The sequence below is a fragment of the Cupressus sempervirens genome, chromosome 9 (genome assembly GCF_028749045.1).
Source record: "Cupressus sempervirens isolate cs-2001-9-10 chromosome 9, ASM2874904v1, whole genome shotgun sequence".
Taxonomy (NCBI): Eukaryota; Viridiplantae; Streptophyta; class Pinopsida; order Cupressales; family Cupressaceae; genus Cupressus; species Cupressus sempervirens.
Window position 1 is genome coordinate 140,121,705 of NC_143126.1, and position 17,433 is coordinate 140,139,137.

At 36.6% G+C, this 17,433-nt stretch overlaps 1 protein-coding gene across 1 annotated transcript; it reads left to right on the forward strand.

Moving 5' to 3' along the window:
- The first annotated feature begins 4,768 nt into the window (after positions 1–4,768).
- Positions 4,769–14,545, forward strand: LOC149537904 (coenzyme Q biosynthesis Coq4 family protein / ubiquinone biosynthesis Coq4 family protein). The gene is made up of 3 exons (XM_089799316.1): positions 4,769–5,179; positions 6,530–6,812; positions 13,652–14,545. The coding sequence occupies exons 2-3, from the start codon at positions 6,624–6,626 to the stop codon at positions 14,147–14,149; spliced, it is 687 nt and encodes a 228-aa protein (XP_089655442.1). The 5' UTR covers positions 4,769–5,179; positions 6,530–6,623; the 3' UTR covers positions 14,150–14,545.
- The last annotated feature ends 2,888 nt before the right edge of the window (positions 14,546–17,433 follow it).

A 17,433-nucleotide genomic window follows, 5' to 3' on the forward strand; every position in this document is an offset into this window, starting at 1 on the left:
ACTTTTATTTTTATGAACTTTAACATATTATATAAAATTAAATTGAGGTAAATTTAAGCATTATATAAAATTTTAAAATAAAAAACCAAAATTCCAAACTAGAACAAAATTGTAAAACAAAATTTGCGGGCATTGCATCTAAAACTAAAAAGAAGGAATGGGATATAGGCTGCAATTCTTTGCATGATGATATGATATGATAGATTTTAATGATGTCCACGAGACTAAAGTAGTCTATGGGACCCATGCAATCGCCCTCCCGAGCCAGGAGCCAAACTAGTCAGTTGCAAAGTTTTGGTTAACTTGTCTCTTCTTCTCTGAATTTTGATAATCAACTCCGCTGTTCTCTTCACTTGATCTTCCTCAAATAAATAGTTGAAGTCCTTGTTCTGCAGAATTTTTGTATAATCAGATCTGATGTCGTTGTAAGCCAAGCATTCCATGACAAAGTGTTGCTCTGTCTCCACTGTTCCCATATTGCAAAATAAACATGTTCTGTCTGCCCACTCTTCCTTTGGAACTTGCCATCTACCAGTTTCACATCGCAGCTGATGTGAACTAGTTCTAATTTGTGCCATCAACATTTTTGCTTTCCAGTTAATAGGTGCCCTTATATAGGCCTTTTCATCATGACTAGAAGTGGGATTAAATTCTTTAATGTAATAAGATTTTTTCCTCCCTATGTGTCTTGTCCACAGAATATTGCGAAATTTTTCATTGACAAAATTTTTTATTTCTTTAATGTTATCCGGGCAAGCTTGGATGTTGATATCCCATTTTTGCATCCATTTGTCATTTTGTTTCATCCATGTGCTTTTCCGCCTCACAAGTTTTTCCTCTATTACCAACTTGGGCCAACGATGTGTTTCTAGACCTTGAGTTTTCTTTAAATAGCTTAGCATTCGGGTCAATGCGACGGCTTCTAATGGAAAGGAACCCACCTCCGCCAAAAGGATTTCATACGGAACTGTGGTCTTGACTTTAAGATTGCATGTGATAAAGTGTTTTTGAATTCTTTCTACTTGCCGCCATTTCTGTTTGAACATACTACCGCCCCACACTTCACATCCGTATAGAATAACCGGAGTGACCAGCAAACCAAACAGAGTTTTCATGGTCGTCCAATCCCATAATTCTGCGTTCCTGCACTTGTTTTGTAAAGAGTATAACGCCTTCCAGCCCCCTTGGATTCTTTTCGATCTACAAGTATCCCAGTTGAGTTTGTTATGAAAATCGATGCCCAAGTATTTGTACTCTTCCACAATCTCAAGGGGGCTATTTTCAAACAGAAACTTGTCTTGTATGCCCCTATTCTTCTTTAGTGAGAAGATCATAATTTTGGTTTTGCTAGTGTTAACTTGCATTCCTACATCATGGCAAAAAAATTCTAGTGCTTTCAAGTGCTCTTTCAAACCTTTAGCTGTTCTAGCAAGAATAATGAGATCATCTGCATATAAGAGCAATCTTATCACGAAGTGGGCCAGCTGCACCCCCTCACCATTGGTCTTGTTTATCCACTCTTCTAACTTGTCAATATAAAGCCCGAATAGTGTGGGAGAAAGCGGACACCCTTGCTTAACCCCGATGTTGCTATCAAAATCTTCTGATAACCCTTCTGTCGTTCTGATTTTAGCTTTGACCTGCTCATATAATCTGTAAACCGCTGACGTAAGTTCTTTAGGGACATCCAGCTCTACCATTCTATCCCATAGTTTATTACGTGGCACTGTGTCGAAAGCTTTTTTAAAGTCCACGAAACAACAAAAAGCCTCGTTCCCCGGAGTGTCCCAAACTTTCTCTATCAAATGCCTGAGAGTGATGCCGTGATCTATAGTAGAGTGTTTTGGTCTAAAGCCTGCTTGCCCTTTTGCACGTTTGCCTTCTGTTTCAGCCTAGTTGCTGATTTTTTGTTCTACCAAACTACCAAATAACTTGCCAAATAGTGGATTGATCATGATGGTTCGGTAATTAGAAGGATTGTTTATATCTCCACTTTTGTGGAGTGGGATCACCACACTTGTAGTCCATTTTACAGGGAAACCCTCTCTATTGACACTGTTGAAAATCTTAGTGATGTGTGGTGTGAGGATTTCAGCACCCCATTTTAAGTATTCCGCTTGTAGCCCATCTATATCTTGCGCTTTACCAACAGCTAACCTTTTGATGCCTTGAATAATATCATTTTCACTGAATAACTCCCCCGTAGTCTCTGTTTCCATGATACTGTGTTCTCTTAGATCACATTCGTAGAGAGTCTTGGCATATTCCAGCCATTTGGTTCCTGTTATGTTATTCACTATCTGAGTTTTTCTCTGCTAAAGCTCTTTCCAAAATTTTCTGGGGTTGTTTTTACCAAGATTAATCAACTCTATTCTTCTCTTGTTCACATACTCTTCTTTCTTCTTTTTAATCAGTTGATTATACTCTTTTCTACTTTCTTTGTTCATGTTCTTTTTCCAATTCCTTTTTGCCATTTTGCACTCCTCATCAAACCAAGGATTGGCCGGAAAAGTGTTCTTGGCTTCTTTTGTGGCCCTAGATCTTTTACACTCCTCCAATGCTTTAATGATAGTAAGAACAAGATTATCCTTGTCCATGAAATGTTGTTTTTCAGACTCTAGATGGTTTCCCGGAACCCTAGACAGCCGCAAAAGAGAGTCTTGAAAAGTATCATGGTTTTCTTGTGTCATTAAAACTTTGCCAGTCGGAATCATCTTCCTCTTCTGTAAAAATTTTGGGACAATATGTTGATCTTTGAAGTGAGTAGTCACCCTTATCAAGATGGGGTTATGATCAGATTTTAACTCCATGGGGCAATCTTCTATGTCAAAGTTAATTATCTTTGCGACATAGTCTTGCGAGCATATAACATAATCAACAACACTTTGTCCATTGTGTCTTTTGCATGTGATGCCTCCTGATTTAGGCCACTTTTCCATACCATTGCATATAACCATGTTGTATAGGCAGCATAATCCTAGTAATTCAGCACCAAAATGATTAATCTTTCCCATGCTATCCTGTGAAGATCTTTCCCATTTTTGTGTCCCTTCTTCTTCGAGCCAAACTGGATCTCTGCTTTCATTGTAACTCTCCTTAAGATTGAGAGTTTGGTTGTTTGCTGTTCTAGCATTGAAATCCCCTATTAACATTATTTCCCCTAAAGAGCTAAAGGCTGTTATGTCTTTTTTTAGCGCAACAAACGGATCTTCTCGATCCAACCTATGTTTTTTATATATTTTTGAGCCTTTTGGAGCGAAGTAACATATAGCCACCCTTGTAGAAATCTGATTCTCTGTTATTTTTATCCAAATATACTGCTTGTTTACATCTTCTTTCTCTAAGTTTACAAATCTGCTCCAAGTTTATTTTATTAGAACGGTGATGCCTCCATGCCCCTTACCATTATCTATCTTTTCATTCCATAGTGATACCTTCTTATATCCTTCAAAATCTGGAACTCTACATCCATCATGCTCATGAGTCTCGGTAAGCATAATGATGTCATTATCTTTAGCTATCGGCCCTAACCCAGGTCCTCTTCTCCAAGGATAACCTCTACAGTTCCAGCTAACTATAGTTAAATGTTCCTCGGTGGGCCCGAGTTCCTATTTATTGCGTGTGATTTTGTCGCTGATTTGGGCTTTGCCATCTTGTAACCACACCCACTTGCCTTTTCCTCTTGCTGTTTTCACTTTTTCCCATTCCTTCCTCCTTTCTTCTTGCTGAGTTACGGTGAGATCATCATCAAGATATATGCGTGTGCCTCTAAGAAACTTCCTCTTGCTGAAAATGTTATTTTTATCTCCTATATTCTTCATTGTCACTCTAACATGTCTATCTTTGCCTCCTCTAATCCATTTTCCGATTCTTTGAGATTGTATGGTTGTTCCATGCCAATCTAATTAGTCTTTAAAGAAATCTTTAACTAAATCCGTTGTTTTCTCCTGTTCTCCATAGTCTCGTAGCCCTTTGACAACGATATTTGTTGCTTTCTCATTTCTTTCTTTTTCCTCTCTAATCTGTCTCCGAACTTGTTTTTCTATGTTGTCAATAGGAGTGTTTGCTGGCCCCTTTACTATGTTGGCCCATGATCTAACTTCTTCAATCTGTTCTCTAAGTTGATTCTCTTTTATTTCCATATTGGCCATGGCATCTTGTATATTTTTCATTTGCGAGTTTTTGTCTGCTTCTGTAGCCTCTCCTTCTCCCATAGTACTTGCTGCTGTCCTCTTTTCCCCTACTTCTTTCTTCAACAATTTTAATTCATACTCTCCTTTTTCCATACTAAATTGCAATTTTTGAATTTGTTCTCTAAGTGACTTGACCTCCGCTGCTAGCTTCCAGTTATCTTCAGTAACTCTTTTCATTGTGATACTTTCTATTTGGTTCCTCTCCTCAAGTGCCCACACCCTTTCCTTCATAGCTACTAAATCATTCGCAAAAATGTCTGGATACCACGTCATAGGTGTCCTTGTGGGGCTGTAATTATTCGGTAGCCCATCCTCCACCATGTCTATCACCTGAGAATTATTTGGCTTCCCTTTACCGTTAATATCTCTGCTATTATCAAACTGCTCAATAGTTTTAGAGATTTCAGTCGGCCTCAGACTTTGTTCTCCCTCCCTTGTGCTGTCTGGGGTTTGTGGAATCGGTTTCGGAAGTAAAGTTGCTAACTTCCCTTTTTTTGCATTTTTAAACTTTCGTATCTTTCTCCGCCTAATTATTCTTTTATATTGTTTGGCATTCACATAGATGTAGTTGCCTCCGCTGGTTTGTGATAAGCTCAAAGTGTTTGTGGGCAAATTACCATTTGTCCCTCCAAGATTGAATGAACTCGTGTGTCCGGCTGAGGGTTCTGGAATAATGAGGAAGCTCCCTTGATTCCACTTGATGATGCTGCTGCTGCTGATGCTCTGTAACTCAGTTTTATAGCAGAAAAATAGTTGGCATACAAATGAGCATCCTGGGAAGAGGGAGGAAGAGCGGATTTATTTTGTTTCCCACTAAAACAACAAATCACAGGATTGCATTTTGAAAGTGAGGGCAAAGGGCCGTTGCCTCTATGTAATTAATTTATCAATCCTTCACTAATCATATAAACTCTTCATGTTGCTCCCAACACGTCTGATACGCAACCACTCAACTGGGCTTCTTCAGCTGCAGCTTCGCCCATGAGGTCTGTAACAATCATATATTTTGCTTAAACTATTTCGGTTCTGGTTCTTCTGTGTTTTATTTCACTCATAATTTTCAATGTCCAACGATTTTAGTTTCATCCGTTTGTGTGATGTCGTGAAAACCCTGAGCAGCATTTACCTTTTTTGTTATAACCTGCTTCACTTATGTTGAAAATGTGTGTTTAAGATTTGATTTTTTGGGGACGAGATTCGAACTCTCGTCGTGTTCTAGACTAAACCTAGTCACAGTTTTTCAGAGGAAAAATGTTGAGCGTTCAGCTTGGCGGTGCAAGAATTCTGTTGTGTTTGATCAAATCTTTGATTTAGAGCCCTTTCCTAGCTCGATCGCTGCAATTCCGTCTGCCGGAATCGTTCAAATCGTAAATTATTTTCCTCCATATTTAACATTATTTTCGGCAGCTGTTTCAAATTATAAATTGTAAGGGGTAGAGCGTGTTGAACTTATTCGCCGAGCTCTCGCAAATGGCGACTTTGGTGGATATTTCTTGGTATGTTTCCTACGCTTTCCAGAGATTTGTTCGGCATTTGGGTTTTCTGAATGCAGTTTAAGTCAGTTTTATTCTAGGGGCAAAATAAATCATCAGGGGTATCCGGCCTCTATGGATGTAGACTTGACAGAGCCTTACTGTGGTATCCGAGGTTGCCCGCGTAGTGTTTGACAAAATGTCAAACGTGGGAATTGTAAAGAAAATTAGAGTTAATAAGTTATAACCAGGCAGGGGTTACTACACGAAAAGAGAAAAAGATGAGGAAAACTGGTAATCATTATCGTTGTCTTGGCCAGAAATGGTCAACTCAGCACTATCATCAGTCAGTGTAATAACATTTTACTTAGTGCCATTTTTCCACTTTTCAAACTTTCACCTCAGGCATCCCACCTCGATTGTGGATATACTTCATTCCAATAATTAGCTATTAGTTTCCTATATCCCGAGGCTTATCTCTTTCATTAAATGTAAGCAAATATTCATTGTGCATACCCTCCATCCATGGTTATGCATATCTATTTGTTTGTATGAGTCTTAGATCTTTGTAACTGCAAGTAATGGTTTCTCTTAATTAATTTTTTTTTAGGTTCTGCAAATTGTTTGCTCATTTTTTGATCAGTTGTCACTTTCATAGAGAAACCTCCTGACATTTTGCATGGGTTTGCGTGGGTTAACTGATAATATAACCTGTGTTATTTCTTTGGTCATATCATTTCATATTGTGCTTCTTTATTAATTGGTTTTATGATTCGTGTTCATCATGATCTAAAGGGATAATGGTCAAGTATTAACAGAGGGAATAACAGTCTCTCATGGCAACTCTTGATGTTTTGCATGCAGAAGCTGTGTAATGATGATATATTTGAGTCTTCTTATCTAGTGGAGCGAGGGATTAAAGATTCAATCATTTATTTGAGAAGGTATAAAGGGTATAATGGATAGTTTTGGACGAGCTCGTGTTCCATTAAAGGGGTGGCAATTGGCAGCAGTGGCGGTAGGATCAGCTCTTGGGGCCCTCATGAATCCAGCTAGAGCAGATCTTATTGCTGCTCTTGGTGAGACAACTGGCAAAGCAGCATTTCACCATCTTCTTGATCAGATGAAGAGGAGTCAAGAGGGAAGAGTAAGTTTTTTCCTTCTTTAGCGTGGCAATTGTTTTTTTTGTTGGTTTATAGCAGTTGCTTGATTGGGTTCATTTTGTTCCATAGCAAATTTTTTCTTTTATGTTCCTATAGCCAATTCTTAGATTGTTGAAATGAACGAAATGAAAGATTTTTAATGATGTCCATGAGACCAATGGTCTAAGGGACCAAAAGAAAACCCATTAATCAGTTTGCTGAGATTTCTCCAGGCTGTCCCTTTTGTTGTGGATTTGCGTTAACAAGATGGCCACCTTGTGAAGTCTTAGTCGCTCAAAAAGTTCTTTTATACTGTTCACCCATACCATTCTATAGGGTGGTGAGCCCTTGCCTTCATGTAAGTTCAGGCAAGGTTACAAGACCCCTATGGGAGAATTACGTCAGCTCCCTTTGGGGGCAGGTTTGGTCCTCCAAGGCCTGTTGGAGCTCTCTTCAACCTGCTCATGGCTAGATCGATCGGTGTCTTTGTATTATCCTTATATGTGGTACAATCTCTGACATAATGCCATTCTGTTGCCACCACCCCCTCGGTGCAAAGCCTACAGATTCTTTCCTCCTGCCCTTCTTTAGGGACCTTCCATCTCAAATGTTGTGATCTGGACCTCAATTGAGTGATTAAAAGTTTAGCCTCTCCTTTGATATTGGTTCCTTAGTATTCTTTATCGCCACGTACGCATGTGGGGTCCAATTCTTTGACATAGTAAGGTCTAGCTCCTCGTCAACGACCACCTTAGGCCAGCGATGTATATCCATCTTTCCCACTTTTTTTAAATAGCTTAACAAGTGAATAATTGCGGAGTTCTCCACTGGGAACATGCCTGCTTCTGCTTCTGTTTGGATGTTTTATGCTTTTGCTTGCTTCAGTTTAGTTTAGCCGAGGATTTTTTCATTGTTATTGTTTTTACATGATTCTCTGTCCTCTTCTATCACTTATCCAGGCATGCACTTTCATTTCATAAATATTATGTCAGTCAGATGAAAGCTGATCCATACGTATTAACAGAAACATGACCCATAAGAAATGATCAAAAGTTCTATAATTAATAACAAATCTGACATTATTTGTATGAATACAGTAATTTGCAATACTGTGATTATTTGTGATTAAATGCCATAAGCAATGGATGAATTGGATTTCCAATATTTTAGTTTGACATGTTTCCCAACAGTGAATTAACATTGATTTGTTCAATTATTTGTCTATATTCCTTCTTTTTTTTCATTTTTTGTCCCTAAACCTATGTACCCTAGAGATGTATCCCTTATATTTTTAGACCCATTTCCTTTTAGGGATATTTTAGGTAAGTGGGGATGGATCAGAATGTATTTCAGCTGTGCTTGATCATCAATTTTTTTGGAAATGTTTTCCAATGCCTACAAAAAAAGGGAGAGGGAACCCACAAGGACCCTTGCACCTCTTTACATCAACCATAACCCCTTTAAGCTAAACCTTAAACCTAAAAAATCAAAAGACATACTAATAGTTAAAAAAAGACATAGTTTGCTATTTTCCATATTCTTAAGAAGACAACAATTGTGAGAAGAGAATAATAGTGAGAAGAAGACAAGAGATTGAGAAGAAGGCAATGGAGTAAAGCAATGAATTAAGAAAAATGGCATACTCCTTGAATGTTTATAATATTTCAAAGGTTTTATTTTGGGTTTGTCAATGGGGGTTCCCTGCCTTGAACTTTCCTTTTTGCCCCTGGACTTTGTGAGCAGCCTTACCCCTAAACCCCCAGATTGAGTATGTTAAGAATATAGCTTCATTCGGATTGAAGCTTATAGTATATTATAATTGAATTAATAGATATGTATATAAGCATGCTTGAATGTAAATTACACACACACACACACACACACATGTTCAATCATGTGCAAACTGTATACACGCACGCATGTTCAATCATGTGCAAACTGTATATAAATTAAGTCACAGCACTGATATATATATTGTAAATTCTGATTTTTTAATGTAAAACTCTATCTCCGATTTAAAGTCCTCAACAGAGTTTTGCCCTTCAACCCTATCAGTGACACTAACTCGTTATCTTGCTCACAACTTCATAAATCAATCAAAAGAACTAGGACCTTGTTAGAGCTGCTGATCATTCAAACCAACTAGAACTAGAACCTAGGACCTTTTTTTTGCTGTTGGAGTGTTCTACCAGCTGAGCTACTGGCCCCTCTTGGCCAGCCCATCTTTGGGCCAGGTGTGACTTATTTCTAACACTCTCCCTTAAGCCACACTGCAGGTGCTTGGGGTTCCTAGCCTGGCTGTCATATTACTTGCTAGAACTGCTGCTTATTTGGTCCATCCAGGACTTGAACCGGACCTTCCATTTGCTGCTGGAGTGCTCTATGAACTGAGCTCATGGCCCCTCTTGGCCAGCCCATCAGCAGTCCGGGTGTGGCTTATTTCCCTGAATTTAATGTGATTGTGGCGAATGGTTTTCCATTGAGTTGCTCTGGAGTCTTACCTAAACTTAAAATTCAAATGGGAGACTATACCTTGATAGGAGGTTCTTAGTCTCAGTAATGTGGATGTGGATTTCCATTGGCTTGAATCCTTAGGCAGTCATGTTCAAGACTTCAAACAAAGGCAGCTGGAGTTCATGGTGGAAGGTAAGAAAACAGTGTTGAAAGCCATGGAAGATGGAGGACCTAGATTAGTCTCTGCCAAAAGAATGGAGACTTTTTTACCATCATGATGACATTGAGTGGACAGCCCACTGTTTTGTTTCTAATAATACTATTACAGAAAAGAAACTAGCCTACCATGTTGATGTACAGTCTTTGTTAGACAAAATGGAGCAGTGTTTAGATATATTCCACTAGGACATCCTCCTGATAGAGGATTCAAGCATCAATTCATCTCAAACGAAGCGTCAACTTTGTTATAAAATATGGATAATAGTTTCAGACTTGAGTCTATTTCATCAATTCAATTTCCAATTATAAATTGTTTTATGCCAAATATCAATGCACTGTGATCTTGAACCAAAAATTGCCAAAATTGTAGCTTTCTCTACATCAGACTTTTATCTGCAAGTACTGTTTCAAAAAATCCAAGAGAACTGTACTGTTGCTGCCACTCTTAACGTTCTGGAAGACAACTCCTTCCTTTTGAGTGAGGGATTTCAACCTGATGTAATTTTGCATGAGGGAAAATGCTTCCCCGGTCTTGGGCACCAAAGACATGTTTGTCTTATAGTTTCTTATCTCTCTTTAAGAAGTCCTATCCCTCCAATTAATATTATTGCGACCTAATCCTCTATCAAAGATAGTTACATTATTATGGGATTATTTTGCCCTTCTTACATCACTCTTAAACTTACTGGTGTTAAAAACTAATCACCCTGTTAATAGTCTCATACAATCTATGCATTTGGCCTTTTATTCATGCTTGATGAAATCACTTCACCACTGTTTGAAATTTGAAATTACATCCTTTGTATACTCCATCTGTTGTGTTTTATAGCCTTTACCAAAATACTTGGTTCGCTGCTCTAAATATCTGCTGTGCATTATCATATATGCTTTGGGACTGGTAATCGCATCATGCACTGAATGCTTTTCCATAATCTTTAATCACACCTTGTTAAATGATTATTATTTCTGTAGTGATTATGGATAACTGTCTTATTTACAACTTTAGAAAATATTCTTGAAGCAATATTATTATATAAAATAATGATATGCATCATGAGATGACAGGTATATTCTATCGTCTTCTCCAAGTTTTGATGCTTTGACTGTAAACTTGCTTTCAGTCCTCTATCATAATTCATTCTGCCTTTCAAACCAATGAATTGTATGTAATTTTCGTTATTTATTCCCTTCTATTTCTAATTCAAGCCGACCGGCCAGTAATCTTGACAGCAGTTGTGCTATCACTTTTGATACATCTTGTGATCACTGCAGTTAATGGACATGTTCGATTGTCTCTTTTGGTTGGCATATGATGCACCATTGGATCCCGTAACAATAATTCTCATTAAATACCCGTAGCACAGACTCCCGACAGTGATTGGATACATCATACAACCCTACAGCCTGAGCCTTTGACATTGGATGTTTATATTTGAGGGTTTCGTGTCATATAGTCAATGGTAAGGCAAGAAACAATTCACTCTGGTGCAAGTTGCTGCCTATCCAGAGATTCCAACAGAAATTTGAGTTGGACTGGGTATTCTTCTCAGCATTGGCAAGCATCTGTAAAATAATATCCTGCTATTTTATTTCACAGTGGAACAGATGCGGGCATATCTCCCACAGGAAGCAAATACTCTATAGCATAAATGTCTGAGATGGCTGGAAGATCAGTCATAAGGACGAATCCAGCAGCAGATGCTGAAGCTTTGCGTCTGATATTGGGAGCAGACTCTCTTCCGATTTAAGGTGAAAGGAATTGCTATTTGGGTCATTGAACAACGTTCCATAGAGACCACGTACCAGCATATACATAAGTTTGATGATGCCTTTGATGACAGAGAGCAATAATTTTCCTTACACCACAAAACTAGCATTCTGAAAGCATCAACTTATGGTGGGAGACATCTAAGCATCAATTTATTCTATTCTTTCACAGGTGCACGTTCATTCTCTGCAACTTTCTGGAGATTACATTAATTATCATTATATGCATTGATAGCAGTAGAATTAATCTGAACCATGGTCACAGAGGGGGATACAGTAAATGTTTGTAGCACACATGAAAGTACATAGACTCTGACGTTTCTTCTTTTTTCATGTGCCTGCTTATTCCTCCCAGGTTTTGCTCTGATACCATGTTAAAAAGAAGAAATGCAAGTTCAATATTTACAAATACTGGATAATTTTAAGTCATAATTTTGATAATGCCCGATCTGCACTAGATAAACATTTATTGATTTTGATGTTTATTAGGCAGATCAATTTTTGATTATATATTATTTCTAACGGATATGTCCTTGAATGGAAATGTCTCCACAAGTTGGAGACACGTCCATCCAGGACATGTCTCCCAAAATGCAATGGTTTATTGCAAGAGTGAAACTCGGTCATAATCAGGATTAATTAAGACACTATCCTTAACTAAAATAATATATAAATTTGTGATTGCCAATCATGGGATATTAATCAAATTTAATCTGATTGACTATTATCTGCAGTTACTGAAACACTCATAATAATCTGCACGATCAGATTTTCCAATATACTTGGTTCACAACTATGATCTGGTATATGGATGATAAACAGTTTTTCTAGTCTACATAAATATATGATATATGTCAGTATATATATATATATATAGATCTCATACTTTAACAAGTCTGGAGATTTCTTATTTAACTTATTTAGAAACTTTAAATTAGGTAAATAGATGTGCTGAAATATTTATATTAATAATGGACATGAAAATAACACCATTTTCTTTTGTTTTTGCTAATCGCATGGATTTCAAGTTGTTGGGCATGCATGTAAAACAGGCATTTCTGCTGATTGCATCAGTATAAATTATTGAAATGCCTTCGAAGCTCCTTGCAAAAATGATGCTATTTAAACTTGATTTGTTTGTTATTAAAGAAAGCTGTTAAATGAACTAATATGCTGCTGAATGCTCCCTCATGTTTTATTGTACATGTCACAAATGTAGCCTTTTTTAATACTTTCTAGTCAACATCTTAAATGAACATATGCTTTGGGGCTAGACCTATAATGGCTGTATGTTTGTTGAATACTAATATAGTGACACAAATAATTGTTTGACATATGTTTGATATACCAAGCATCTCATTTCCTCTCTCTGCGTAGAGGAGAGTATCTTGAATGGGAAAAATAAATGGTCCAGAGTTTGGCATGGTCCGAAGAGTCGAAAAATTGGTAGAATGCTGAGTTTATTCTTTTTGTTTTCTCAATCTACTAGAACTTGGTCAAATTGCTTCTTCTATTATAGTTGTGATGAATATGCAATATTGTTCTTGTAGGAATTGTAACCTTACATAATGTTACTTGATATAGATCTGACAAAATGAGAGCTGAAGAAGTATAAGAATGTCAACAAGATTACAAAATTCTTGCCCATGAAAAAGGATATGGACATTTGGGACTGCAACTTAGTGGCTTGTGCTTTTCGCTACTGACCAGCAATGGCTCTTTTGCACAAAGTTCCATTTAAAACGAAATTGGAGGCCACCCAAAGAAAAACATTTATTTTGCTAACATATTCAGGAATGAATGTTTGCACATTTTTTTCCTAAATGTTTGACAATCAAACTTATGGCCTGGGTATGGTACAATGATGACTCTTTCACACCACTTCATCTGAATGGCACCAACTTTAAGTGATTGATGAGCCTATTAAACTACTCATACAAACTCTATTTCCTAGTCTTGCTCACATATTTTAACGTTTTATGGTCTTGATTTTTTAAGGGACCTAGCATAGAAGAAAATTCAGTAATCAGAATCAGGGAAAAATGAATCGTGCCATTGACTAAGGTGTCTTAAGGAAAAAGATAATTTAATTAATGATGGCTGAAAAATTGACTAGTGCAAGCAACCTTTTATATTATACGCATGAATCTCAATACTGAAAATTCCTACTCTTCACGTGCTTGCCTTTTTTTTTTCTTTTTTTCTGTTTCTCTGTTCTCCTGAAGGGTAACTTGGTTTGTATTACGTATAATATTCATCAGCTAGTGCTTCTCTACAGATTCATATTCTCCACCACTGACCAATAAAATATCTAAAACGTACCCATTGTTGACCATAATGCCTAATTGACAGATGCCAAGGTTGAGACTTCACTAATTCTGGTTGTTTTTTTTTTTGGGTGCAGTTAATTCTTGCAGAACGGCCACGAGTGATATCTTCAGCTGTTGGTCATGCATGGGATCTGCCAGAAAACACGTTTGGTGCAGCTTACGCAAAATTCATGGGTACCCGAAACTTTTCACCTGATGATCGTCCTCCTGTTCGTTTTATGGACACCGAAGAGCTTGCATACATCGCAACACGAGCAAGGGAAATTCATGACTTTTGGCATGTGCTGTTTAATCTACCCACAAATATGTTAGGAGAATCAGCTCTTAAAGTTGTAGAATTCCAGCAAATGCATCTGCCAATGTGCCTTCTTTCCATTGTTGGTGGTTCAATCAGGTTGAAGGGAAAACGAAGGGAAATTTTCTTTAAGCATTATTTTCCATGGGCAATTAGAGCTGGGATGGATTGCACAAATATTATATCAATATATTATGAGAAACATTTTGATGAGGATTTGGAAGTTGTGCGAAAGAAATGGGGTATCTTGCCTGCACCTGATGTGAAGAACTTGTAATATTTGTTGTAATTCTGGTGGTTGTCTATACTCCATACAATAACATTGCGTTTACTTAGAAGGAAAAGGAAAAGCGGCCACGATTTCTCTAGATGGCTGTAGTGAACTTGCCAGTAAGCAAGAATGGTATGATATGTTGGAAAGAATAAAATGTATAATTTTTATTTAATGTTATGAGAGCTGTTTAACAATATGAGATAGATGCAATCAGAGCTATTTAGTGATATGAATGAGATGTTATGTAATACAATATACAAAATAGAAGATTGTAGAAATGAAGGCAATGGCATTGCATCTGAATGTGGAAGTTCTCCATTGAAGTTGTTATGAAATGTATTTGGAGATGTTAATTAGATGTTATGTAATGAAAGAGAAATAATCAGGTGTTGCTCGTAACATGTGCAAAGATTTGTTTGTTTGGCAATTTCAGATATTTTTTTCACTGTTGTAATAGCTAAGTAAAAACTGTTCAATATTATTATTACAATTCAAATGAATTATAGAAAAACAATATTTAATACCAGTGCGAGTATTGTATATAGCATTTTAAATTAATGTATTGAATAATAATTTTTTTATTGATATGTTAAAAATAATTGTGAATATTTTAATGGAAGATTATAAGGAATACAATCATTACACAAGATCTGAGTATTGATATAGTTAAAAAATTTAAGAGATATTGAACGACATTAATTAACATGTCTATGTTTAATTGATGAGTCAATGAACATTAATTATTAATGGTTGAAATCAATAGCATAGAGATTTATTGTTTTAGTAAATCAAGGCAACTGGTGTTGTGAGTGTTGTATTTTTCTTTTCATTGAAGTAAGATATGTGAGTGTATTCTTCTTTTCAACTTAGGGATTGGACATGGTCTTATAATGTGAAATCGGCAACACAGGCACACTATCATAATGCAACAAAAGTCGATAATGCGTCCATTCACAACTTATCGCAGTTTGAACAAAAAATTCAAGGTGAATTCTCACGATTTTCAATATAAGTTAAATTCCACTCTCTACATGCACTTTATCTTCAATATATTTAACTCTAATAGCATTTTTTAAATGTTTAATATTTCTCCAATTTGCTACGAATGCTACCATAATCAAAACTACGCAATCAACATCAAAATTTGTCAATCTTGACATCTCAAGGCAACTATACCAGCCAAATGTGGATTCTACAGTTTTATCTTTTTTGTTATCTGCAAATAAATGTTGTGTAATGATATTAGTGGAAAGAAGGTAAGTAGGTAAACACGTTTTGTTGTGTGCACTTCAGAAAATCAATTTAAGTATGAATGCTTTCTTTAATCTACACAACATTTATTTGCAGATAAACAAAAAAAATAAAACTATAGAATCCACATTTGGCTGGTATAGTTGCCTTGAGATGTCTAGATTGACAAATTTTGATGTTGATTGTGTAGTTTTGATTATGGTAGCATTCATAGCAAATTGGAGAAATATTAAACATTTAAAAAATGCTATTAGAGTTGAATATATTGAAGATAAAGTGCATGTAGAGAGTGAAATTTAATTATATTGAAAATCATGAGAATTCACCTTGGATTTTTTGTTCAAGCTGCGATAAGTTGTGAATGGACGCATTGTCGACTTTTATTGCATTATGACAGTGTGCCTGTGTTGCGGAGATGATTGATTTATAGATGGTGAGTGATACATGGAAGCAACATATAAGAAAATCCATATAGGTATTTAAAGAAAATATATGTTAGCAAGTGAAAAACATTATGAACATTTGTTGATATTTTCTTGAAATAGTTTTTTCAATGTTTATTACATTTTATAATAGGAACTCTTAGTGCACATGTGATAGAGATAGGTGGAGGTATGATTCACAGGTAGAGTGTGGAAACTATTAATTTCAAAGTGTGTGTCTAAATTATGTGATGTGTAGCATTCAATGGCGAGTTTAATGAATAATGATACAAAAGACCAATAAATATTTCATACTTGTCTCCATAGAAAATACAATACATTTTGATGTTTGGGTTATTTGATGGCGCTATGTTGTGTGAGGTGTGATAATTGAAGGCATTGTGGTAATTGTTAAAGTTCACATCACAACATTACGCTTTGAGTAATTTTGGAGAACTTCTCAAAGTGAATGATAAAATTATGTCACAATTCAATATTACTATCAGTAATTGATCATAATTAACTAAGACCTTATTTATTGGTGAACCCACTAAAATCTAGAGCAATTTCATTTTTGCTAAATAACAAGAAGCCTAGCAAGGGGGCTGACCCTTATAATGACAAGGCTTGTTACATGCCATTAAAAATCACAAGGTCAGAGCAACAAAAGTTGTCATCACACAAAGCAATTAAAAGATAAAAGTCCTAAAAGGAAGGGCCAAACTCACACCACACAAGAAGTAGAGTGTGAGTTTGAAGAGCAATTCTTCCTATGCCATCAAGCAATTGTCTGGGTAGTGCTACTTAGGCTTCCCCACAAAGGAGGGTCTTCTAGGGAACTAGTCAAAATTGTAGCTAGAGTGCTGAAGAATTTGAGAAGTGTTAATAAAAACATGGTAAAATGCAATAAGCATTAGGAGAAACAAGCTCCTCATGACCAAGCAGAGTAGTAGTGCCAGTAGAAATAGGGACATCAACCAATATTGTAGCAAAATTTGAGATCAATACCCAATTAGCAATAGGGGCAACAAGGTCTTCAACAAAACTTTCAACATAGTTAGCAACCTGTGAACCTTCAAAGGAGGAATTAGATAGAGAATCAATAACCTAAAATGTCAAATGTTCACATCACTTGCATCGTTCCACCAAGTAATAGTGCCTTTAAATCACATAAGAGAGTAGATAGTAGCTATATGTCTAGTAGAGAAACAACAATGACAACATAAGGGAATACCTTAATAGTCGAGAGCTTGGTTCCATGGTCTTTCCCAACTATGAACACCACATCCCTTAGGAGAAATTAGGAGATGCCCATATCAATCAAGACGTAGGTGAAATACTAATGGTCCAAAGCAATTGTAGCATCACCCACCTATAGTAAAAATCTAAGGGAGTTTCCAACAATTTCAAAACAAGACATCTCCTAGAAATGGAGTGAGACCTTAGGAAGGTGAACCCATACTAAACATACTTTGAGTGGTTGAGTAAGGGAGTTAAAGGAAATTTTCTAGGGTTTGGTAAAAATCAAGTGGGCCCCCCAAACCCATAACTTGTTTAAAATAGGTCATGACCTTCGAAAGAAGAAAATAAAGCAACAAACAACCCCTAGATACA